General features: G+C 48.2%; 1 protein-coding gene across 3 annotated transcripts; it reads left to right on the plus strand.

The window, feature by feature from the left end:
- Positions 1 to 581: 581 nt before the first annotated feature.
- On the plus strand, positions 582 to 22,781 carry LOC139156123 (tyrosine-protein phosphatase non-receptor type 11). 3 transcript variants are annotated; one of them, XM_070731429.1, is made up of 16 exons: positions 582 to 793; positions 6,621 to 6,743; positions 7,708 to 7,902; positions 8,862 to 9,054; positions 10,250 to 10,366; positions 12,087 to 12,200; positions 13,481 to 13,577; positions 15,269 to 15,348; positions 15,550 to 15,708; positions 16,508 to 16,639; positions 17,574 to 17,728; positions 17,958 to 18,025; positions 18,980 to 19,131; positions 20,428 to 20,540; positions 20,662 to 20,761; positions 22,203 to 22,781. In XM_070731429.1, the coding sequence occupies exons 1-15, from the start codon at positions 780 to 782 to the stop codon at positions 20,732 to 20,734; spliced, it is 1,785 nt and encodes a 594-aa protein (XP_070587530.1). In that variant the 5' UTR covers positions 582 to 779; the 3' UTR covers positions 20,735 to 20,761; positions 22,203 to 22,781. The 3 variants fall into 3 exon arrangements, with proteins under 3 accessions (XP_070587530.1, XP_070587531.1, XP_070587529.1); XM_070731430.1 differs by lacking the exon at positions 582 to 793 and adding an exon at positions 5,921 to 6,032; XM_070731428.1 differs by lacking the exon at positions 582 to 793 and adding an exon at positions 6,167 to 6,242.
- Positions 22,782 to 25,139: the final 2,358 nt, after the last annotated feature.

The raw sequence follows: 25,139 nt of genomic DNA on the forward strand, positions 1-25,139 counted from the left end.
TCCTACTATGCGACATGCCAACCGCTACCTTAGAATTCCAGGCGATTTTTCTCCGTTATTCAGGTTCTATCTCCTGGAGGCCTTCATCGATTCCAGTGCTGGGTGGAGAATTCTGGGAATTGAAGTCCCCAAACCCGAAAAGTTTGAGAAGCACTGATTTAAAGGCTGCCTATCGTACTTTTATTTAATTCAATTCAATTTTTCAATTTATTTATAAGAGGAAAGCTTAACCATATCTTGGTAAATAGGTATGATTCCTGCGGTGAAATAATAACAATACTGTACATTATTTCTTTCCTGAGCAGAACAGCGCAATGGCTCTTTTATGACTCGTGGACTTTCAGAATTCAATTATCATAGCTCAGGAATTCTGGGAGTTGAAGTCCACAAGTCATAGAAAAGCCTACTTTGCCTACGCTGGTGCTGGAGAAGACGTGGCTCCTTTGGCACTGAAAGGGTGCTTGCAACCGAGTCGCCGCAGCCTAGAGCGGAAAGCGCGTCCCCACCGCGGGGCCGTTCTAGCCGACACCTGCCTCCATGCTCAGAAGAGCTGGCGAATCCCGCCCCTTCCTTGCCATCCTGAGGCGGAGGGCGGGCCAGGTCGCGGAGCGATGACGTCTTAGGCATCGCGACCTGATCGCTCCCTCAGGGCTCTTTCTGCCTTCCCCTCTCCCGGGCCTGGATGCGGCCGGGCCCGGGCCGACTTCGGTTCGCCTCCTCCCGGGCCGGGCTCCCCGCGAGACCCCGGGGCCCCATGTGAGGAAGACGGAGACGGGAAGATGACCTCGAGGAGGTGAGGAACCGGGGGGGGGGGAAAGTGTGAGGGGGGAGAGGAATGACCAGGCCCCGCCCCTCCGGGGGGAGGGATGCCCAGCGTCTCCCTCTCCGGAGCCGTTGCCATGGGGACGAGGGGCAGCCTGCCTGTCGCCCCCAACCCCGAGGAGGCCTGGCGCTGATTTTCTGATTCCAGATGTGCGGGGACTACAGTTCCCATCCTCCCCTCCCAGAGGAGCCCGGTCGCCCAGCATTCCCAGCCTGCTTTGGGCTCATCCAGGGTTGGCTCAGCCGTCCTGAAATACTGTACCTTGGAATCCCTGCGTTCAGTTTGGGTCGCCACCATGCAAAAAAGGATGTTGAGACTCTAGAAAAAGTGCAGAGAAGAGCAATAAAAAGGATGAGGGGATAAATGGAGGCTAAAGCATACGAAGAATGGTTGCAGGAACTGGGCATGGCGAGTTTGATGAAAAGAAGGACCAGGGAGACAGGGTGGCAGTCTTGCAATATCTCAGGGTTTCCCACAAAGAAGAGGGAGTCAGGCTATTCTCCAAAGCACTCAAGGATAGAACAGGAAGCAATGGGTGGAAACTAAACAAGGAGAGAAGCAACTTAGAACTAAGGAGAAATTTCCCGACAGTCAGAACAGTGGAACAGAAGTTGCCTCCAGAAGTTGTGAATGCTCTAACACTGGAAGTTTTTAAGCAGATGTTGCACAACCCTCTGTCTGAAGTAGTGTAAGGCTTCCTGCTTAAACAGGAGGTTGGACTAGAAGACCTCCAAGGTCCCTTCCAACTCTGTTGTTGTTGTTGTTATTATTATTATTATTCCAGCCTTCTGAGGGGGGGGGGTAAAATGAGGAGACCCTGGTGGTTGGGGGCCAGAGGCTGACTCATAAGAACCTAAGACAAGCCCTGCTGAATTGGGCCGAAGCCCCTCGAGTCCAGCATTTTGTGTCCCACAGAGGCCCACCAATTGTCCATGGGGATCTTGAGCAGGAAGAGAAGGCAAAACTCTCCCTTTCCCTGGACCCCCAACAAATGGGACCCAAGGGAATCCTGCCTGCCTCAACCAACATAGAGGCGGCAGGAGAGGAAGGAAGGGAGGGATAGCAAGAAAGGGAACATCAGAAGAGCCCTGCTGAATCAAGCCAAGGCCCATCGAGTCCAGCCTTCTGTGGCCCACAGTGGGCCCCCAATTGTCCATGGGGATTTTATTTATTTATTGGACTTATATGCTGTCCCCTTGAGCAGAAAGAGAAGGCCAGACCCTCCCTTTCTTTTGACCCCCAACAAAAGGGACCCAGGGGAACCGTCCCTGCCTCAACCAACATAGAGGCGGATACGCTTGGCATCCATGAATCTGTCTCATCCCGCCTTGAGGCTATCCAGACTGACAGCTGTCATGACCTCTTCTGGGAGGGAATTGCATCAACCAACAACTCTCTGGGTGAAGAGATATTCCCTTTTATTTGTCCTCACTTTCTTACCTATGAGCTCTAGGGAGGGCTCCCTCGTCCTAGTATTGATGCTGAGGGGATGGCATGAATTAATGTCCTCCTTTAATTGTACAAGACAAGAAACCCAGAAGTGAGAAATAACTTTCCAGTGGTGTTCCAATTATGATAAAACCACACTTCAGAGTCAAATGTGATCAGAACATTCTGCTACACAGTTGAGTACCAATTAAAAGGAGAACCATTTAAAGTAACATGTTCTTTTAAGAACAGCCCAATTATTTTTCTTTTCAAAAATTTACTCACCTCTTTCATTGGTTCACTACGAGGCTTTCGGTAGAATAATCACAGGCGTTTTTCCTTTATAAAATCCCATCAAGACTGTCAAAAATAGGATCTCTTTTTTCCCCTAGAGGTTATTTCCTGCATTTTCTGTGCCCAAAACTAGTTTTGCTAGTTTAGTGCTAGAGTTCATCTATTAGCATAGGGTGTGCTGGCCATGTTTTGAAATGAACTATTTCAGTTAGACTTAACATAAATTAGCCTCCTTTATGTTTTGCTAAGTGTCCAAATACGGGAGACATAAAAACATAGAAGATTGACAGCAGAAAAAGACCTCCTGGTCCATCTAGTCTGCCCTTATACTGTTTCCTGTATTTAATCTTAGGATGGATTCCAGGCATGTTTAAATTCACTTCCTGTGGATTGACCAACCACGTCTGCTGGAAGTTTGTTCTAAGCATCTACTGCTCTTTCAGTAAAAAATCTTTCCCTCAGCTGACCTCAGATTGTGCCCCCTTGTTCTTGGGTTCACTTTCCTATCAAAAACACTTCCCTTCTGAACCCTTGAACATATTTAAATGCTTCCATCATGTCCCCCCTTTTCCTTCTATCCTCCAGACTCTACAGATTGAGTTCATGGAGTCTTTCCTGATCAGTTTTATGCTTAAGACCTTCCACAGTTTTTGTAGCCCGTCTTTGGACCCGTTCAATTTGAGGAATAGCTAGCTCTACAATTCTTTTAACAGCCGCTCTTGAAACGCTCTTAATCTTGCTCCGATCCCAGCACTGTCTTTCTCTCCTGGGGTTGAAAAGAAAAAGAACGTGGCCCACCCCCAATTTGGGTAGCCTGTCAGCCTAAAATGTGCACATCCCATTTTGTGATCCTCCTTTGATCCTGTCTCCGGAACCACGTGGCATAACTGCCCGGCCCACAGCTGACTCCAGACACCCCCGGAGCCTTCTATTTCCAACTGGTGACAAAATGCTGCTTCCCACTTGGTGATAAATATACCAGGGAGCCTTGCCATCGATGCTGGAAATAGAATCCTCGCCTCGGTCGGCCGTCCCCGGAAGTCGCTCTCGGCCCCTGCACTCGGCCAGAAGGTTGCAAGATGGGGCTTTTTATGGGCCCCTTGCAGTGGTTCTGCGCAACGCTAGCCCCCTTTGAAATTCTGAGCAGGTCATCCGTGGGTAGTCTGAAGCATTCCGAGGATGACCCCTAAAGGTTTCTAACACAACCACCGGCCCTTGCTTTTTCAATGCGCCTGACGTTTCCATGATTAAACAAGATGGTTAAGTTTTGCCCCATTTGTTAAGCAATTCACTGCCCTTGTTTAGTTTACTTTACTTGTATTGTCATTGAACTTCATACAATGGAATTAAATGCTGTCTCCAAAGCACATTTTTCATATTTTTATATAACGAATAGAATAGAATAGAATTCTTTATTGGCCAAGTGTGATTGGAATTTGCCTTTGGTGCAGATTATTATTTATTATTATTTATTAGATTTGTATGCCGCCCCTCTCCGTAGACTCGGGGCGGCTCACAACATACAATAAAACAATTCATAACAAATCTAATAAATTTTAAAAAAACATTAAAAAACCCATTATTAAACCAGATATACACACAGACATATCATACACAAATTGTATAGGCCCGAGAGGGGGGGATGCCTCAATTCCCCCATGCCTGACGGCAGAGGTAGTTTTAAGGAGTTTATGGAAGGCAAGGAGGGTGGGGGCAGTTCTAATCTCCGGGGGGAGCTGGTTCTAGAGAGTTGGGGCCACCACAGAGAAGGCTCTTCCCCTGGGATCCGCCAGATGACTTTGTTTAGTCGACGGGACCCGGATAAGGCCAACTCTGTGGGACCTAACTAGTCACTGGGATTCGTGCGGCAGAAGTCGGTCCCGGAGATATTCTGGTCCGATGCCATGAAGGGCTTTAAAGGTCATAACCTACACTTTGAATTGTGATCGAGGAGGACGTCCAGGTTGCGGACCCTCTCTGAGGGGGTCAATAATTCCCCCCCCCCAGGGTTATGGACGGACAGGTGGAATTATCCTTGGGATGCAGGACCCACAGCCATGATGCTCTCAGGGTACATAAAAGTAAAGAGACATTTGTCAAGAATCATGAGGTCCAACACTTACTGATTGTCATAGAGGTCAAATAAGCAATCAGGAAACAATACTAATAAAAATCTTAAGAATAAAAGCAACAAGTTACAGTCATACAGTCCTAAGTGGGAGGAAAAGGGTGATAGGAATGATGAGAAAAAATTACTAGTAACAGTACTGCAGACGTAGTGAATAGTTTGACAGTGTTGAGGGGATTATTTGTTTAGCAGAGTGATGGCGTTCAGGAAAAAACTGTTCTTGTGTCTTATCTTGATGTGCAGAGCTCAATAGCGACGATTTGAGGGTAGGAGTTGAAACAATTTATGTCCAAGATAATTAATTGGGCGCCTTCTACCATATGAATCCCAGCAGCCGATAAGGTCCCACAGAGTTGCCTTCTCCGGGTCCCGTTGACCAAACAATGTCATTTGGCAGGCCCCAGCGGAAGAGCCTTCTCTGTGGCGGCCCCGACCCTCTGGAATCAACTCCCCCCAGAGATTAGAACGGCCCCCACCCTCCTTGTCTTTCGCAAATTACTCAAGACCCACCTTTGTCGCCAGGCATGGGGGAGTTAGGATATTCCTTCCCCTAGGCCATTACAAGTTATGCATGGTATGTTTGTGTGTATGTCTGGTTTTTATAATAAGGGTTTTTAGTTGTTTCATTAAATTGGATTGTTACATGTTGTTTTTTATAATTGTTGTTAGCCGCCCCGAGTCTGCGGAGAGGGGCGGCATACAAATCCAATAAATAAATAAGTTAATTATTCATTAATAAAAACACATTTCCTTCACATTCTACAAAATGGAATTGAAAACCCGATATTGCATTGTTAGGCAAATGGTAGGGTCCTTACGTGAATCCAGTTTCCCCCCATTGACTTTGCTTGTTGGAAGATCGCAAGAGATCACAGGACCCTGCAACTGCTTTAAGTACATGTCAGTTGCCAAGTGGCTGAATTTTGATCGCGCTGCTGCCCCAACGCGGCCTTCTCCCTTGTGGACCGCATGCTATAAATGCGTGAGTTGTAGTTGAACTCCTCAGCCCTTTGAGAAACGTCAGGCTTTCCCCCTTAAGTGGGAAGCAATAGACTCAGCCCAGATGTTGGCTTAGTTAACCAGGTTTCCCAAAATAACCCGGGCCGGGTTGATAGAGGAGGCGAAGGACGGCTCGGCCCCCTGGGAGGCCTTCAATCAGCAAGGTGCTGCCTTCGTTGCCGAGAAGGGTGGGGCTGTGGGGGGCTGGGCCCGCGAGCATATAGGGAGCCCGTTTGCCCCAGAGTGGAGAGAGGGTCCAGGCTCGGCTAAGCCGTGTAGCCCCCACCGGCTCCTCCTCCTCCTCCTCCTCCTCCTCCTCCCCCTGGAGCAGAATCCAGAATCAACTCTCAGAGCAATGAGGTGGTCGCTGCCTTCTCTGTTTCTCTTGCCGGTTGTGTGGGAGGAACTTTTGGGCTTAATCAGCTTCCCAAGGACGGAGGGGGTGTCTCTGCACTCAGGTGGTTTCCTCCCACTTTAATCCTGGTTTGCAAGAGGCCGGTTCTTACTCCTGCTCCCAGAAATCATGGCGGGAGAGCAGCAAGCCGCCTCTCCTGGTGTAAAAGATCTCAGGTCCCAATGAAACGGTCCGGCTCCTCCTCGGGGGCTTCTTCACTGCCGTTCTCTACATAGTAGACATGTAGCATCCTTGTAGTAATGTTTTATGGACACGTTTGCGCTTGGTTTCCTTTGGTGGCTGATGCTTCTCCCATATTTCTATCTGTTCTTTTCCATTTTTTCCAGGCTTTTTTCTCTCTTTCCCATCTTGTTTTCTGCACTTTTATCTTTTTTAAATTCTTCTTTATGTGTTTTCATGTTCCTCTTTTACTTCTGTAAAAGCTTTCAATCAAAACGAGGTGTGGTTTTCTTTCTTTTAAAAAAAGGACCCCCTTTTCTCTATCTTAAAAAAGGTCTTTCAAAACCCCTCCTCCTCCTCTTCTCTTTTCCCAGATGGTTCCACCCCAACATTACCGGAGTGGAAGCAGAGAACCTGCTCCTGACCAGAGGAGTTGATGGCAGCTTTCTGGCTCGGCCCAGCAAAAGCAACCCTGGCGACTTCACCCTCTCCGTCCGGTAAGTCCAGCCAGGGCCCTGGTAGCCGCCTGGGCAGTTTCTAACGTTCAGTGTCCTTTTACAGAAAGGTTTAAGAAACAAAAGGGTTTAGCTTGCAAAGTCTCTTTTCCTGAGGAGGCTGCCTGGTAGTAAGTGCAGGCAGTAAGAATAGGGTCCCTCTTGGCAAGCCCTTACCTCCTTTTTCCCTCCTTCCTCACTCTCTCTTTCACTCCCTCCCTCCTTTATCCTTCCTTACTTCCCTCGCTCCTGATCCAAGATTGTTTTTTCTTTCCCTCCCTCCCTTTTTCCTTCCTTCCCCCACTCTCTCCTTCACTCACTTCCTCCTTTATCCTTCCTTCCCTCTCTCCTTCCCTTTTTCCTCCCTCCCTTTTTCCTTCCTCAGTCTGCTTCACTCCCTCCCTCCTTTATCCTTCCTTCCCTTGCTCCCAATCCAAGATTGTTTCTTCTTTCCCTCTCTCCCTTTTTCCTTCCTTTCCTCACTCTCTCTTTCACTCCCTCCCTCCTTTATCCTTCCTTCCTTTCCTCCCTTCTGATCCAAGATTGTTTCTTCTTTCCCTCCCTCCCTTTTTCCTTCCTTTCCTCACTCATTCCTCCCTCTCTCCTGATCCAAGAATGTTTCTTCATTCCCTCCTACCCTCCCTCCTTCACTTGCTCCCTTCCTTCTCTCCTTCCTTACTCTCTCCTTCACTCACTCACTCGCTCTCTTATCCTTCTTTCTTTCCCTTCCTTCCTTTCTCCCTCCTGATCCAATGTTCCTTCCTTTCTCTTTTATTCACTCCCTTTGTCCTTCTTTCCCTCCTTCCTCACTCTCTCCTTCACTTGCTCCCTCCCTTATCCTTCCTTCCTTCCTTCCTCCCTCCCTAACCCTCACCCCAGGAGGCTACCGGTGGAAGGCCGTTTCCCATTCACTGCCATTCGCTCTCTTTTCCCTTCTCTCCTTCTCTTGACCGTCCGGACCGGCCAGGCGCAATGGGGCGGTCACTCACATCAAGATCCAGAACACGGGCGACTACTATGACCTCTACGGGGGGGAGAAGTTTGCCACGTTGGCGGAGCTGGTCCAGTACTACATGGAACACCACGGGCAGCTCAAGGAGAAGAACGGGGACGTGATCGAGTTGAAGTACCCGCTCAACTGTGCCGATCCCACGTCGGAAAGGTCAGCAGGGCGGCAGCGTCAGGGGGCCTGTCCTGGGTGGAAGGGCCTGGGGTCTCCCGCTCCCCCCTTGCCCCCCTCCCCCTCCGCTCTGTCTCCAGACAGCTGAGGTCCTACGGGCTGTTTGCCACAGGGGGTTCTCACCTGAAAACCATCCAATGACTGGAGCTCTCTGAAAGAAGGGACTCACGACCACTGCAGCATGGCCCTGCCCACTGATCAACATCTGGGGGATTGACAACTGGGGTGTATTTAGACAGTCGCCGTATCTCAGGGTCACGCGATCCCTTTCGCGACTCTTTGACAAGCAAGGTCAACGTTGGGAAGCCCGATTCACTTAACAACCCTGTTACTAACTTTTTTTTAAAAAAAAATACTCTTTATTAAATATAGACATTAAAAAAAACATCACAAAATAGACAATATAACATAATGAGCTGGGGTGGCGCAGCAGGTAGAGTGCTGTACTGCAGGCCACTGAAGCTGACTTGTAGATCTGAAGGTCAGCGGTTCAAATCTCATCCCCGGCTCAAGGTTGACTCAGCCTTCCATCCTTCCGAGGTGGGTAAAATGAGGACCCGGATTGTGGGGGCAATAGCCTAGCTCTGTTAAAAAAGTCCTATTGCTAATATGTTGTAAGCCGCCCTGAGTCTAAGGAGAAGGGCGGCATTAAAAAAATCAAATAAATAAATAATACACCGCTCAAAAAAATAATAAAGGGAACACTTAAACAACACAATATAACTCCCAAGTCAATCAAACTTCTGTGAAATCAAACTGTCCACTTAGGAAGCAACACTGCTTGACCATCCATTTCACCTGCTGTCGTGCACATTCAACTTTGCACAGAACAAATTATCCCATGAGGATATTTCATCCACTCAGATCTAGGGTGGGTCCATGGAGGGTCCCCTTTGGGTTTTTTGGGCAGTATCCATTCGCCTTCCGCTGCCCCCCTGCAGGTGGTTCCACGGCCATCTTTCGGGGAAGGAAGCGGAGAAACTGCTGACGGAGAAAGGGAAGCACGGCAGTTTTTTAGTCCGCGAGAGCCAAAGCCACCCGGGGGACTTCGTGCTTTCCGTCCGGACCGGGGACGACAAAGGCGAGAGCAACGATGGGAAGTCCAAAGTCACCCACGTCATGATCCGTTGCCAGGTAACGGCACCAGGTTGGAGGTGGAGCAGGGCTGGGGGGGGGAGGTGGGTCGTGGTGGTGGTGGGGTTTCTGCAGCAGCCCAGAGGTGGGAAAGGACGAGGGGGCCAGTTCTCCTGATGGCTCGCCCTGCTTGGGAGACAGCTTGACCTCAGTGAATTAGAACCTAGTTTATTTTATCCTTTATTGCTGTGTTTCCCAACCGTGGCAACTTGAAGATATCTGGACTTCAACTCCCAGAATTCTGGGAGTTGAAGTCCAGATATCTTCAAGTGGCCAAGGTTGGGAAACACTGCTTTATCGAATGAAAAGCTGGCCAATTTGTCGGCCGGATGGCTTGGGCTTTCGCTTATGGAGGAGGTATCCAACTTTGATTTCTTTTGGGGGTTGGGGGTTGGGGGGGGATAATTATTTTAAAAATTTTCTTCCAACATATAATAAAACAACATGAGCAGTAAAAAAAAAACCATAATCAATGATTAAAATAATAATTAATGATATTTCTTTGATACGTTAAACATTCAGAGAAAAAAATGCTAATAATAATAATAATAATAAATTTATTGTCATTGTCAAAGCAACGAATTGTCATTGGCAACGAAAGTTGTGTGACACCCAGAGACCAGTCCCACCGTACATAAAATCAGAATAGGTAAATTTAAAAATAGAATAAAGAATAGAATAAAATGTGCCTGAACATGCAGAACACTCACTAAAAAGTACACAAACAATAAATTAATTAAAAGGTACTGATCCCTGGAGCATCGAGCTGCTGCATATACATGCGCCGCCATCTTAAGTGTTAGCCACTAATGCTTTTAATATATACTTTCTATCCTCTTCTTTGCTAAGTTAATTAAAATTAACTACTCGTGAGATATATTTAATCTACAAATAGCAATGTTATGAAATCTAGTCCCTTATATTCCCTTTTTCTATTTATAATCAAACATCTTAACATCTTAATTCATATGTCTAATTTGATCAAATTAACTTTGGTTCTTTAGGACTTGTGGACTTCAATTCCCAGGATTCTGCAAGTCTTAAAAGTTGCCACGTTTGAAGACCTCTGCTTCAGAAAGTTAGACAGATCTTAGCATCCTGGGGCGGGGAGGGGGGATCGCAATCTCCAAAGTAGCTGAAATCCCCCCCCCTCTCCCTTGAAACTGACCGTCCCTCTCCCTCCCTCGCTCCTTAGGATATGAAGTATGACGTTGGAGGAGGGGAGAAGTTTGACTCCTTGACCGACCTCGTTGAGCATTACAAGAAGAACCCGATGGTGGAGACTCTGGGGACGGTCCTTCAGCTAAAGCAGGTGAGGGAGGCCAACCAGGGTGGACTTTTGCCCCTGCAACTCAGGAACCAGGTTTACTGGGGTCTCTGCCAATGGCCGTAACGCCTGGACATTCCTTTCCACCAAGGCCCTGCCGGTAGGAATCGTTGCCGCCTGCCTTATGCCAAACAGGGATTTGGCTTCTCTGCTGTCGTCAGTGGGGAGTCTGCTTTGCAAGCTGCATTTGTGTTTATGTTTGGTTTTTATAATGAGGGTTTTTAGTTGTTTTATTAAATTGGATTGTTACATGTTGTTTTTTATCATTGTTGTTAGCCGCCCCGAGTCTGCGGAGAGGGGCGGCATAGAAATCCAATTAATAATAATACAGTGTTCCCTCGATTTTCGCGGGTTCAATCTTCGCGAAAAGTCTATACCACGGTTTTTCAAAAATATTAATTAAAAAATACTTCGCGGGCTTTTTTCCCTATACTGTACCACGGTTTTTCCCACCCGATGATTGTCATCGCCAAACTTTCATCTGCCTTTAATAAATTTTTTTTTTTAATAAACTTTAATAAATAAACATGGTGAGTAATGATCTAAATGGTTGCTAAGGGAATGGGAAATTGCAATTTAGGGGCTTAAAGTGTTAAGGGAAGGCTTGGGATACTGTTCATAGCCAAAAATAGTGTATTTACTTCCGCATCTCTACTTCGCGGAAATTCGACTTTCGCGGGCGGTCTCGGAACGCATCCCCCGCGAAAATCGAGGGAACACTGTAATAATAATCAGTGTTCCCTCTAATTTTTTGGGGGGGTGGGCGGAAAAGTATAGTGTCTGAGCGGCAGTCCCTTCGGAACTGGGCGGCACAGAAATAATAAATAAACAAACAAACAAACAAATAAAAAACCCACCCTGTTTTGCCTCAGAGAATGTCAAAATAAAACACTGTACTGTGTGTCTATAAGAGTGAGCTCATAACAGGGCAACTCTGTCAATATCAAAATGCCACTTAAATAGTTGAGCTAGTTTCAAACTAGATTTTGATTTTCTTTCTCTCTTCCTTACTCCCATTCTTTCTCTTTCTCTTTTCCTTCCTCTCTTTTTTCTATCTGTTTCTCTCTCTTCCTCTCTCTCTCCTTCCCTCTCACTCTTTCCCTCTCGGCTTCTGGGCAGGTTTGGAAAACTCTGAGTTGATGGTGATTTTTAAGTGAGCGATTGCTCACTGCTCAGCTTAGAGGGAACTATGATAATAATAATAAATCACAGCTCCCGTAGACAGTTTGTGGCTTGATGTGGTCACATTCGGAGGGTTTAGATCCCAGCCCGGCTTCCAGCTGACCCGGGGTGGGATTCCGTGTTTGGGGGCTGCTTGGCTGTGGTGGAGTCTGGCGTTGAGATGCCGGAGGGAGAGGCCTTCTCGAGGAGCTCAAAGGCAGATCTCAACTTTTGGTATTTCCTAGTGCAGTGTATTTCCCAACCTTGGCAACTGGAAGATATCTGGACTTCAACTCCCAGAATTCTTCAGCCAGCAGATGCTGGCTGGGGAATTCTGGGAGTTGAAGTCCAGATATCTCCGAGTTGCCAAGGTTGGGAAACACTTTCCTAGTGTACTTTAGTCTGGCAAGATTCCTGTTTACGGGCAAACAGCAATAAACCACTGTGAGCAATCCATCATCCCATTCTTGATTCCCTGTGCCTGACATGTGTGCATTATTTGACACCCCCCCCTCCTGTCTCTTTCCACCCCCCTTCCCACTAGCCTCTCAACACCACCCGCATCAACGCAGCTGAGATCGAGAGCCGAGTGCGAGAACTGAGCAAGTTGGCCGAAACTACCGACAAAGTGAAGCAAGGCTTTTGGGAAGAATTTGAGGTACTTTCAGGAAAGGCTATGCCCTGTCCTCACCCAGGACCTCCTCCTTGCTTGCCTTCGTTGGGATTGAGAAGTATTAATAGAGAATGTCCCTTTTGGGGAGGGCGAGAGCCCGTCTCTGAACACTAGGGGGAGCCCCGGTTCCATTTGCTCACCTTGCAAAGCGCACCTGTTTTAACCTGGCAGGATGGGCATTGTAATCCAGACTAGGAAAGGCTTATGGGCGGAGGGGACACCTTTTGGCTCTCATCCTCAATCTGAGTATTGTAGGGACAGTTCTGTGTTAGCAAAAACTTCAGAAGAGAAGGATTTAGGGGTCGTGATTTCCGACAGTCTCCAAATGGGTGAACAATGCGGTCAGGTGGTAGGGAAAGCAAGTAGAAGGCTTGGCTGCATAGCTAGAGGTATCACAAGCAGGAAGAGGGAGATGGTGATCCCGCTGTGTAGAGCGCTGGTGAGACCACATTTGGAATAATACTGTGTCCAGTTCTGGAGACCTCACCTTCAAAAAGAGATGGATCCAAAGACAGGCTACAAAAATGGTGGAAGGTCTTAAGTATAAAACGTATCAGGAAAGACTTCATGGACTCCATCTGTAGAGTCTGGAGGACAGAAGGAAAAGGGGGGACATGATTGAAACATTTAAATATGTCAAAGGATTAAATAAGGTTCAGGAGGGAAGTGTTTTTAATAGGAAAGTGAACACAAGAACAAGGGGACACAATCTGAAGTTAGTTGGGGGAAAGATCAAAAGCCACATGAGAAAATATTATTTCACTGAAAGAGTAGTAGATGCTTGGAACAAACTCCCAGCAGATGTGGTGGGTCAATCTACAGTGACTGAATGTAAACCTGCCTGGGATGAACATAGATCCATCCTAAGATAAAATACAGGAAATAGTATCAGGGCAGATTGCATGGACCAAGAGGTCTTTCTCTGCCGTCAATCTTCTAGGTTTCTGTGAATGAGGAAGGAAAGAAGGAAGGAAGGAAAGAAAGAGAAGGAAAGAAGGGAGGGAGGAAGGAAGGAAAGAGAAGGAAGGAAGAAAAGAAGGAAGGAAGGAAGGATGGATCCACAGTCACTGAATGTAAACATGCCTGGGATAAACATAGATACATCCTGAGATAAAATACAGGAAACAGTATAAGGGCAGACTAGGTGCAGCAGGAGGTCTTTTTCTGCCGTCAATCTTCTGTGTTCCTATGTTTCTATCCCCTGCTTGGGGGGTGCAGGGGGGGGGTGCCAGACCCTCCGCAAACGCCCTCCCTTCTTTTTCCAGACCCTCCAGCAGCAGGAATGTAAGCTCCTCTACAGCCGGAAAGAAGGGCAGCGGCCGGAGAATAAGAACAAGAACCGATACAAGAACATTTTGCCTTGTAAGCACAGGTCTCTTTCCCCCTTTTAACCTAGAGGTGGTGTGTGTTTGTGTAGATCTTTGGAGTGGGCAGTAAATGTTTCCCCTCCAGCCGCTCTTCCCACTTTTAAAGGCGCAATCTCGTGTTTCTTGGCCTTTATGCAAAAGAGCAGAGGGGTCGCCGCCTGCTTCTGCAACAGCATGGCTGAGCTTTGAGCAGAAAAATCCGGGCAAACTTTGAGGCAACCAGGGAAGGAAGGGGGGAGGAGGCCCAGGGAGCTCTCTGCAGCCTGTGTGACCCTTTCCTAAAAGGTGGACTTCTGCTGGGACCTGCGTTCCCTGCAACTGAATTTAATTAAATGTATTTGGTTTATATGCAGCCCAATCCCCTGAGACTCTAGAATAAAACAATAACACATACAGGGTGTCCAGCAAACCTGGGAAATCTCTGGGACCGCCTTCTGCTGCACGAATCCCAGCGACCACTTAGGTCCCACAGAGTGGGCCTCCTCCGGGTCCCGTCAGCTAAACAATGCCACTTGGCGGGCCCCAGGTTAAGAGCCTTCTCTGTGGCGGCCCCGACTCTCTGGAACCAGCTCCCCCCAGAGATTAGAACTGCCCCCACCCTCCTTGCCTTTCGTAAGCTGCTTAAAACCCACCTCTGCCGCCAGGCATGGGGGAATTGAGATGCTCTTTCCCCCTGGGCCTTTACAATTTTATGCATGGCATGTCTGTCTGTATGTTTGGTTTTTACTTTAATGGGTTTTTAACTGTTTATATTGGATTGTCATATGCTGTTTTTATTATTGTTGTTAGCCGCCCCGAGTCTACGGATACAAATCCAATAAAATAAAATAAAATATTTCATTTATATGCAGCCCAATCCCCTGAGACTCTAGAATAAAACAATAACACATACAGGGTGTCCTGCAAACCTGGGAAATTATGTTTGTTGGTGTGTGTGCTTGTTAGATGGATTAGGGTTTATAAAAGGGTTTTATTCACTATTATTGTTCACCATTGATTGATTGATTGGATTTGTATGCCACTCAACATATCAGGACAACATAACAATACATCTAAAAATCCAATTAATATGGCTAAAAAGACTTAAAAACTCTAATATAATTTTAAACAAAAAACACTCACCACCATTCACTCAACCAAACACACTAAACATTCATTGATCAGGTTGCTAAGATCTAGTGGCCCCACGCCTGGCGGCATAAATGGGTCTTTAAACTTTTACAGAAGGTGAGGAGGGTGGGGGGGCACTGAGAATCTCCGGGGGGAGCTGATTCCAGAGGACCGGGGCCCCCACAGAGAAGGCTCTTCCCCTAGGCCCCGCCAGACGACATTGTCTGGTCGACAGGACCCTAAGGAGGCCGACTCTGTGTAACCTGACTGGGCGCTGGGACCCATAGGGCAGAAGGCGGTCTCGGAGGTCATCTGGCCCAATGCCATGTAGGGCTTTGTAGGTCATAACCAACACTTTGAATTGTGTCTGGAAACTGATCGGCAACCAATGGACTCCACGGAGTGATGGTGAAATATTGATGTGCCCTGGAAGGCCCATAGCCGCTCGTGCAGTTACATTTTGGGCGATTTGAAGTTTGTGTTGTTTTTTATTGCCGTAAGCCGCCCCGAGTCCTACGAGACTGGGCGGCATAGAAGTCGAATAAAATAAAATAAGGTTTTTTTCTCGCTTCCCAGTTGACCACACACGGGTCATCCTCCACGACGGCGATCCCAACGAGCCCGTTTCGGATTACATCAACGCCAACACCATCATGGTAAGAGGGCAGCCCCCCCTCAGCCTCCTGCCAAGGGAGTTAGCTGAGTGGACCAACACTTTTTTCTCTGGTGGGGCCGGACGGCCTCCTTGGAATTCCCCCAAACCTGGCCGGAGGGACCCCCGGAGCTTTTCCTCCAAAGGGGGAGGAGGGATTGGGGCTTCGGCCTGCCTGCTGCTGACCCTCCCGTCCTCCCCGCAGCCTGAATTTGAGAGCAAGTGCAACACCGCCAAGGCCAAGAAGAGCTACATCGCCACCCAGGGCTGCCTGCAGAACACGGTGAACGACTTCTGGCGCATGGTCTTCCAGGAGGATTCCCGCGTCATCGTCATGACCACCAAGGAAGTGGAGAGGGGGAAGGTGAGGCCGGTGGAAGGGGGGGGATCCGCCCAGGATCCAGGGGAGAAGGGCAGCTCCGCCAGGGAATTCGAATCCAAGGCTGGCTGGCTTCCTTTCTTTATTTTAAAAAATAATCTTTATTAGGTTTCGACATAAAAATAGAAAGAAAAGAGAAGGAAATGAACAAACAAAACATACAAAGAAAAAGAAAGAAAGAAAAAATAAGAAAAACATAAATGACCCTATAAACTTCAACAACATATCTATCTATCTATCTATCTATCTATCTATCTATCTATCTATCTACTGTATCTATCTATCTATCTATCTATCTATCTATCTATCTATCTATCTATCACTGGTGCAAGGTCTCCTGCTTGGGCAAAGGGGGGTTGGACCAGATGACCTGCAAGGTCCCTCCCGGCACTACATAGAAACATAGAAACCTAGAAGATTGACGGCAGAAAAAGACCTCCTGGTCCATCTAGTCAGAGCTTATACTATTTCCTGCATTTTATCTTACGATGGATCTATGTTTATCCCAGGCGTGTTTAAATTCAGTTACTGTGGATTGACCAACCACATCTGCTGGAAGTTTGTTCCAAGGATCTACTACTCTTTCAGTGAAATAATATTTTCTCACGTTGCTTTTGATCTTTCCCCCAACTAACTTCAGATTGTGCCCCCTTGTTCTTGTGGTCACTTCCCTATTAAAAACACTTCCCTCCTGGACCTTATTTAACCCTTTGACATATTTAAATGTTTTGATCATGTCTCCCCGTCCCCTTCTGTCCTCCCCCACCTCTTCCTGGTCTTGCAGAGCAAATGCGTGAAGTACTGGCCGGACGAGCATGCCCTGAAGGAATACGGCGTGATGCGGGTCCGCAACGTGAAAGAGAGCACAGCGCATGACTACACACTACGAGAACTCAAGCTCTCCAAAGTTGGGCAGGTATGTTTCCGGGAGGCGCCGAGTGACCGTCGGACGGGCGTCTCGGCCCTGCGGTCAAGCAGCGGAGGGGCTGACACGCCAGCCAGGCTGGTCAGAGTCTGCAGAAGGAGCCCTCCCCACCCTCTGTCTCCTCCCACATCGCTGCTGCTGGGCTTTTGTGACGGGTTCGGGGTCTCCCCCCACTTCCGCTAATTTTGGAGGCGAAGTGGGACTGCCAACATCTGCTCACATTTCAACATCACTCCGCGAGCGGCACTAGTTGCCAGTCGGTCTCTGGGCCCAATTCAAAGCGCTGGTTATGACCTACAAATCCATACATGTCTTAGGACCAGATGATCTTTGGGGCCGTCTTCTGCCTCATGTGTCCCAGCGGCCGGTCAGACCCCACAGAGTCAGCCTTCTCCAGGCCCCGTCAGCCAACCAGAAGGGCCTTCTCTGTGGCGGCCCCGGCCCTCTGGAACAAACTCCCTCCAGAGATACCTACCACCCCTGCCCTCCTGGTCTTTCGTAAAGCTTTGAAAACCTCCCTTTGCTGGCAGGCATGAGTGATGAGTTGGTCTCTGGCCAATGCGAGATTGGATTGGATTGGATGAATGTGTGTGAGTGTCCATGGGGTCTTTTCACATGTTTTAGTAAATTTTCATATATGCATGGTATGCTAGTATGTATGATTGGTTTTTAAATTGGGGTTTTAAATTAACTTAAATATTAGATTTGTTTACATTGTATTATTATTGGTGTGAGCCGCCCCGAGTCTGCGGAGAGGGGCGGCATACAAATCTGATGAATAATAATAATAACAATAATAATAATAATAATAATAAATTTTATAGTTATTAGATTTCATAGGTATTGTTATATTTAATGTTGAGTCGCCTGGAGAAGGGCGGCATAGGAAACGTAACAAGTAAAGAAATCAACCCCTCTCTTCCAGGGCAACACTGAGCGGACGGTGTGGCAGTATCACTTCCGGGCTTGGCCTGACCACGGGGTGCCCAGCGATCCCGGCGGCGTCCTGGATTTCCTAGAGGAGGTGCACCACAAGCAGGAGAACATCGCAGAGGCCGGTCCGGCTGTTGTCCACTGCAGGTATCCAAAGAACCGTGTTTCTCACCCGTGGTGACTTTTTTAACAGCTGTGGACTTCAACTCCCAGAATTCCCCAGCTGGCTTTGCTGCCAAAGCTTGGGAAACAGCGCAGGAAAGAACGAAAGCATCATGACCCATGGGCCAGGTGGTTCAGTCTGAGAAGGAGGGACGGGATTTGAACCCGTGCGATGGTCTCTCTCTCTCTCTCTCTCTCTCCTCCCACCCCACAGTGCTGGAATCGGTCGGACTGGGACGTTCATTGTGATCGACATTCTCATTGATGTCATCCGTGAGAAAGGTGGGTCCCAACAGAAGGACTGCTTCACCCACCTTGAACCTTCTCTCTCTCTCTCTCTCTGTATCCATCCATCCATCTATCTATCTATCTATCATCTGTCTGTCTGTCTGTCTGTCTGTCTATCTATCCTCTCTCTCTCTCTCTGTATCCATCCATCTATCTATCTATCATCTGTCTGTCTGTCTGTCTGTCTGTCTATCTATCCTCTCTCTCTCTGTGTGTATCCATCCAGCCATCCAGCCATCTGTGTATCTATGTATCTATCTATCTTCTATCTATCTTCTATCTATATCTCTCTCTATCCATCTATCTTCTATCCATCTAGCATCTATCTATCCATCCATCTATCTCTCTATCTTCTATCTCTCTCTATTCATCTATCTATCATCTCTCTATCTATCTATCTACTTATCTATATATCTACTATCTGTCTATCTCTCTCTCTCTCTCTCTCTATCCATCTATCTATCTTCTACCCACCTATCTATTTAATTGACTCAGAGCAGCTTACAAAGTAATATAATACAAATACAAAAAGATACAGAGGAATAAGAAGAAGTCAAATATCTAAAACTAAAACCCCGTAAAAAAACCCACCCATTTGTACAAAAACAGTCACAATCCCATGCATACACACCACTCATACAGTTTGGCCACGAAAGATGTACGATTCATGCCTCCCCCCCAGGCCTGCCGGCAAATTCAGGTCTCTGTGGCCTTATGGAAGGCCAGTAGGGTGGGAGCGGTACGGACATCGGGTATAGTTGGTTCCATAGAGCCGGGGCGGCCACAGAGAAGGCCATCCCCCGTGGTCCCGCCACAAACGTCTCCGTGTGCTCTTATTGGTCTCTGGGAGGTCTGTTTGGGAATTTGAGTGACGTTGCTGTTCACCCCAGGGTCCTCCTGCTGCCCAGCTGAGCCCATCTCCCTCCCTCCCTCTCTTCCCTCCTCCAGGGGTCGACTGCGACATTGACGTCCCCAAGACCATCCAGATGGTGAGGTCACAGCGGTCAGGGATGGTGCAGACTGAGGCCCAGTACCGCTTCATTTACATGGCCGTCCAGCACTATATCGAGACGTTGCAGCGCCGGATTGAGGAGGAGCAGGTGCCCAAAAAAAGGAGGGTCTGGGTAGCTCAGGGTTGAACTGCGGGGTCCTTTGCACTCTCTGAGCTGGGGGGTTTTCTAGCAGACCCTTCATTGGCCCAACTAGAGGTGTCACAAGCAGGAAGAGGGAGACAGTGATCCTGCTGTATAGAGCGCTGGTGAGACCCCATTGGGAATAATACTGTGTCCAGTTCTGGAGACCTCACCTACAAAAAGACATTGATCAAACTGAACCGATCCAAAGACGGTCTACAAAAAGGGTGGAGGGTCTTCAGCATCAAACTTACCATGAGAGACTTCATGGACTCCATCTGTAGAGTCTGGAGGACGGAAGGGAAAGGGGGGACACGATCGAAGCATTTAAATATGTGAAAAGGTTAAATAAGGTCCAGGAGGGAAGTGTTTTTAATAGGAAAGTGAACCCAAGAATAAGGAGTTAGTTGGGGGAAAGATCAGAAGCCACGTGAGAAAATATTATTTGACTGAAAATGTAGTAGAAAGAGAGAGAGAGAGAGGAAAAGAAAGGAAAGAAAGAAGGAAGGAAGGAAAGAAAGACAGAAAGAGGAGGGAAGGAAGAAAACCAGAGGCAGGAAACGTTTCCTCCTCCACCTCCAAATTGGTGGCCCCCATTAGCCGGTGAGTGAAGATGTCATCTTAAATCGCCTTTTCAATGTAAGGTAAAAGGTAGAATGTAAGCGTGTTACATAGAGACATAGAAGACGGACGGCAGAAAAAGACCTCTGGTCCATCCAGTCTGCCCTTATACTATTTCCTGTCTTTTATCTTAGGATGGATCTGTGTTTATCCCAGGCATGTTTAAATTCAGTTACTGTGGATTGACCAACCACGTCTGCTGGGACTTTGTTCCAAGCATCTACAACTCTTTCACTCAAATCATATTTCCTCATGTTGCTTCCCCCAACTGACCTCAGATTGTGGCCCCTTGTTCTTGGGTTCACTTTCATATTAAAAACACTTCCCTCCTGGACCTTATTTAACCCTGTCACGTATTTAAATCTTTCGATCGTGTGTGCCCCCCCCCCCCCACACACACACAGTTTCCCTTCTGTGAACCGACCAAACCTTCTTCTGTTAGGGCTGTTTGGGTGTGTAGAATAATAATAATAATTATAGAATAATGATAATTTATTAGATTTGTATGCCGCCCTTCTCCGGAGACTTGGAGCAGCTCACCAACGGGTGGGTTTGTGGGTGGGATTATGTGGGGAGGGGGGGCTCCTTTGAGAAGAACCAAGGACAGGCAGTGAGTCTCCTCTGCCCCCCCCCCCCTTTCAGAAGAGTAAGCGGAAAGGACACGAGTACACCAACATCAAATACTCCTTAGCGGATCAGGCCAGCGGAGACCAGAGCCCTCTGCCGCCGTGTACTCCCACCCCGGCCTGTCCCGAGTGAGTAGTGGGCTCCCCTGCCCGTCCCCTCCCTCGATGGCTTGACCCGAAAGGACGGTTCGGGAGACGTGTATATGACGCAGCTCGTGGGGGTCTCATTTTTATCCTTGACCTTTTCCAGGCTGAGGGAAGACAACGCCATGCGCGTTTATGAGAACGTGGGCCTGATGCACCAGCAGAAAAGCTTCAGATGAGACGGCGAGAGTTTCCGCAGGAGGAAGGCAAGTCTGGGTGGCCCCAAAGCAGCCGGGGAGGGGAGGGCGGGAGCCAAGGGCAGGTCGGAGGGGGCGTCCTGGGAAGAGGAGAATTAACTAAGCTGCCGGTCCTCAGGAAAAGGGAATCTTAGCCTGGTCTGAGAGCTTTATGTGAATTGGGGGTGGGATTAATAAACTCAAGCTGCTAGTCCTCAGGAAAAGGGAATCTTAGCCTGGTCTGAGAGCTTTATGTGAATTGGGGGTGGGATTAATAAACTCAAGCTGCTAGTCCTCAGGAAAAGGGAATCTTAGCCTGGTCTGAGAGCTTTATGTGAATTGGGGGTGGGATTAATAAACTCAAGCTGCTAGTCCTCAGGAAAAGGGAATCTTAGCCTGGTCTGAGATCCTTATCTGAATTGGGGGTGGGATTAATAAACCCAAACTGCTAGTCCTCAGGAAAAGGGAATATTAGCCTGGTCTGAGATCCTTACCTAAAGGTGAGGGGGGCTTAATCAACCCAAGCTGCTAGTCCTCAGGAAAAGGGAATCTTAGCCTGGTGTGAGATCCTTATCTGAATTGGGGGGGGGGCTTAATAAACCCAAGCTGCTAGTCCTCGGGAAAAGGGAATCTTAGCCTGGTCTGGGATCCTTATCTGAATTGGGGGGGGGGGATCAGAAGATGGTGGAAACCTTCCTAAAACCTCTTCCGATTTGAGATGAGCAGCCTACAATAAAATAAGTCATAGGGCGGCATGAAAAAAAAAATTGAACGAATGAATGAATAAGTAAATAAGTAAATAAATAAATGTGGTTGAGAGCTGAATTCTGGAGGCCGGAGTAAAAAGCAGGGAGTCCAGCAAACCTGGGAAACGGGAAATGTCAGGGGATTCGTGGGCGGAGGGGGACACGGAATAAATCAGTAGAGAAAAACAAACTCTATTGAAATGTGTCAAAGTCAGGGGGAAACCATGCCCCAAAAGGGAACAGATCTGATTGGCAGAGCCCAGCCACAGTGAGCACAAGTGTGGCCAGAACTTGCTGGATATTTCTCCAGGGCTCGGCCGTTTGGTGTGACGTCATCTACGACCGCGGCCTTAACTGGATCGCAAGTGGCAGGGAAATATGGGGAAATTATCAGGGGACATCCAAATGCCTTTCCCCCTGGTCACCCCGTTATTTCATCTATCGATCCTACTGAAGAGCCCCCCTGCGCCCCTCCAAAGCAGCGTCCCATGAAATTAAGCCATTCCGATGTGGATCTGGAGGCAGGAATAAAAAGCGAGGGATGCTTGGGGGGGAATCCAGCCGTCCAGGGGTCGCCACTTGAGTTTCCTCTCGAGAGAGAGACCCCCAAACAGTCGCTCTCTCCAGGCTTGGAAGGCAGGCAGGATGGATGTCCTTTTGGGGTGCCGTGTCCTCCTCTAAAAAAGGCCTCTCTCTCTCTCTCTCTTTTCGTGTCCCCTTTGCAGAATTGAAATGCCGTTTTCTCGCGCTCTCTGCCTCTCGTTTTTTTCCCCTAAAAAACCCCCCACCACCACGCAAGGAAGCGAGACAAGCTGGGGGCTCCGTCCCTCGAAGACCGCCGCCTAGAGCCTTCCTCTCTATTTATGACATTTTAACCCCTCGATAAGTAAGCGGAACTTGAGATGGCCTTTCCAAGAATTCAACGCCTGGTTCATTTTCTTTTCTTTTTAAAATTGTCTCGTTTTTACAACTGATTTTGACGCCGTTTCCCCCTCTTGAAGGTAGAATGACGATTTATTTTTATTTTTGCCTCCAATGCCGACCAATACTTTGTTGTACTTGAACGTCGTTGTTTTTCTCCTCCTCCTCCTCTTCCTTTGTGTCCTGGACATAAGAGGCGCCTTTTCTTTTCTTTTTGGAATTGTTTTTTTTTCTCCAAAGCGATCTTTTTCATACACAATAATGTATACGTGTGGCCTCCACACATATATGGACGTCTTGGCATATTCGGGTTTCTTCCCGTGTAGGTTGCTGAACACGCCAAGACCTTCATACCTGTGCCCGTGAAAATCTACAAAAACAAATACACATATATATATACATACACACACACTGCTCAAAAAAAATAAAGGGAACACTCAAAGATCTGAATAAATGAAATATTCTCATTGAATGTTTCGTTTGCACAACTATTCCATTTGCACAACAGCAGGTGAGATCGATGGCCAGGGTTGCTTGCTAAGTGGACAGACTGATTTCACAGAAGTTTCATTGACTTGGAGTTATATTGTGTTGTTTTAAGTGTTCCCTTTATTTTTTTGAGCAGCGTGTACATATAATATCGGCAAAATAAGTTGTGGGAAAACTGATACTTTGGGGAAGAAACCAATTACGTTAACCAGGAGGAATCCAGGGTCGTTTTCCAAGCCAACTAACTCTCTCTCTCTGGAACGAGGTCCGGCTGTCCACAGATTTGATCAGGTTTCTAGTCCTCACGGAATTCCACGCTGAGGGCCTTGTTTCCCCCCCCCCCCCTTCCCCCCCCCCCTTGAAACGATAAAATTCTAGAACTTCCAATGATGCGATTTTTGCACTAGATTAAACCAGTTTGTTTAGAGCCTGTTTCCATCCCGCTGGCTCTTTGCTGTCGGGGAGGGGTGGTGGTGGTGGGAGCCCTTGGGGTGGGGGGGTGAGTGAGATTTCAGGTGGGAGGGATACCTTGATCCCACCCTCCACCCTCCTGGTCTCTCCTCCTCTTCGGACGCTTAGTGCAGGGTTTCCCAACCGTGGCAACTTGAAGACATCTGGACTTCAACTCCCAGGATTCCCCAGCCAGCGAATGCAAGAAAGAAAGAATGCTGGCTGGGGAATCCTGGGAGTTGAAGTCCAGATATCTTCAAGTGGCCACGGTTGGGAAACACCGGCTTAGTGACTTCTCGAAAGGTTCATCCCCTCTCCGCGACCCCCTTTGTGAAGCATTCCTGGATTCAACGTCCTATCAAGAAGGAGAGGAAGAAGATGAAGACGATAAAATGATATTTTTTTGGAGGTGGGGGAGGAATGTCGCGCGTGGAGCTTCGGAACGACCCACCCCGGCTGCCTTTCCAGCCCATCTTCATCCGAAGGACAAACCGAGGTGCCCCGTCCAGTTTTCCAAAGCCGGCTGAGGAGGGACAGGTGGGCTTGAAGCTACGTCTCCTCCAATGCTCGGCTTTCTTTGCTGGGTCTTTTTTCCTCTGCATCCCCCCCCAAAACCCCCCCCCCCCCCACCCAGATCCATCTGGTGTAGCAATGCCCGGCGTAGGGTTATTAACGCATCTCAAACCAGTCGGTGGTGGACGGCAGGGCCGAGGGGGGAATTTGAAGTCCTTGCTCGGTCAGTGGGTTGCGAGGCTGGTCCAAGAGCAGGAAGCAACAATCTCTTGGGTGCTCGTGGAGGGGGTCCCCAAGGGGTTGCCGTGTCCTTGGGGGGGAGGGTCGTTGTGGTTTCGTTGTGGTTTTAAGGCAGGAGGTCCCCAGCCTTGCCCACTTTTAAGGCTTGTGGACTTCAACTCCCAGATGTCCATGCTGGCTGGGGAACTCTGGGAGTTGAAGTCCACAAGCCTTGAAGAGGCCAAGGTTGGGGGACGCACCCCCCTCCCCGCTTTAGGAGATGCTCGCTTGCTTTTGAAGTCAACGCTGCTTAAATTGTCTCCTTGTGGTCACCACAATAGTCACAACCTGCCTTCAGAAGTCCGGAGGGGGGAAAGAGGAGCCACGAAAGCCCTTTGAGTGCCTCTCTTGCTGCTGCTGTAATTGTCCTGCAGACCCCCCCCCCCTTTTCGTCCCAGCTTCTCTCATCTAATCGGAGGGATGGAGCCACAATTATGGTGCACCTGTTGTTCTTTTGCCCCCCCTGCTTCCTTCCGGTTCTTTTCTAAGGCATCGCTGCTTCTCCTCTTCTTCTGTGGCCTTTCCAAGTGGTCTCCTTTCCTTCCTCTTTAATTTATGAATATCCTCACGACTTTAAAAAAAACAAAACAACAGCAAACGCAGAGGCCTCCGTGGGTATTTTTCACCTGGCTAGAAATAGCTCTTCCCTTCTTATTCTTCCTCCTTTCCGAGCAGCGTATGAAGTCTTTCTACCCAGAGTATTACATGAAATGTAAAAGTAAATGGAGATTTAAATATATAGATATATATATACACAACTCTTTCCTTGAAAAGGACCTGCCTGTTAAGAACTTCGTTGGCTTGTACACTGATCAAACTCCAGGCAAAGCGGGCAGGAGGTGTTTCCCAGGGGATGGGGGACCTGCTAGAATTGGGGTCTTGGCATAAGGGTGGGGGTCTCCCCTGTCGTAGCCCCCCCATCTGCTGCCATTTGACTGCCAATTCCCTAGGCAAAGATGGCTCTTCTATGACTTGTGGACTTCAACTCCCAGAATTCCCAAGGCAATCAT

Source organism: Erythrolamprus reginae, unplaced genomic scaffold, assembly GCF_031021105.1.
Source record: "Erythrolamprus reginae isolate rEryReg1 unplaced genomic scaffold, rEryReg1.hap1 scaffold_316, whole genome shotgun sequence".
Taxonomy (NCBI): domain Eukaryota; kingdom Metazoa; phylum Chordata; class Lepidosauria; order Squamata; family Dipsadidae; genus Erythrolamprus; species Erythrolamprus reginae.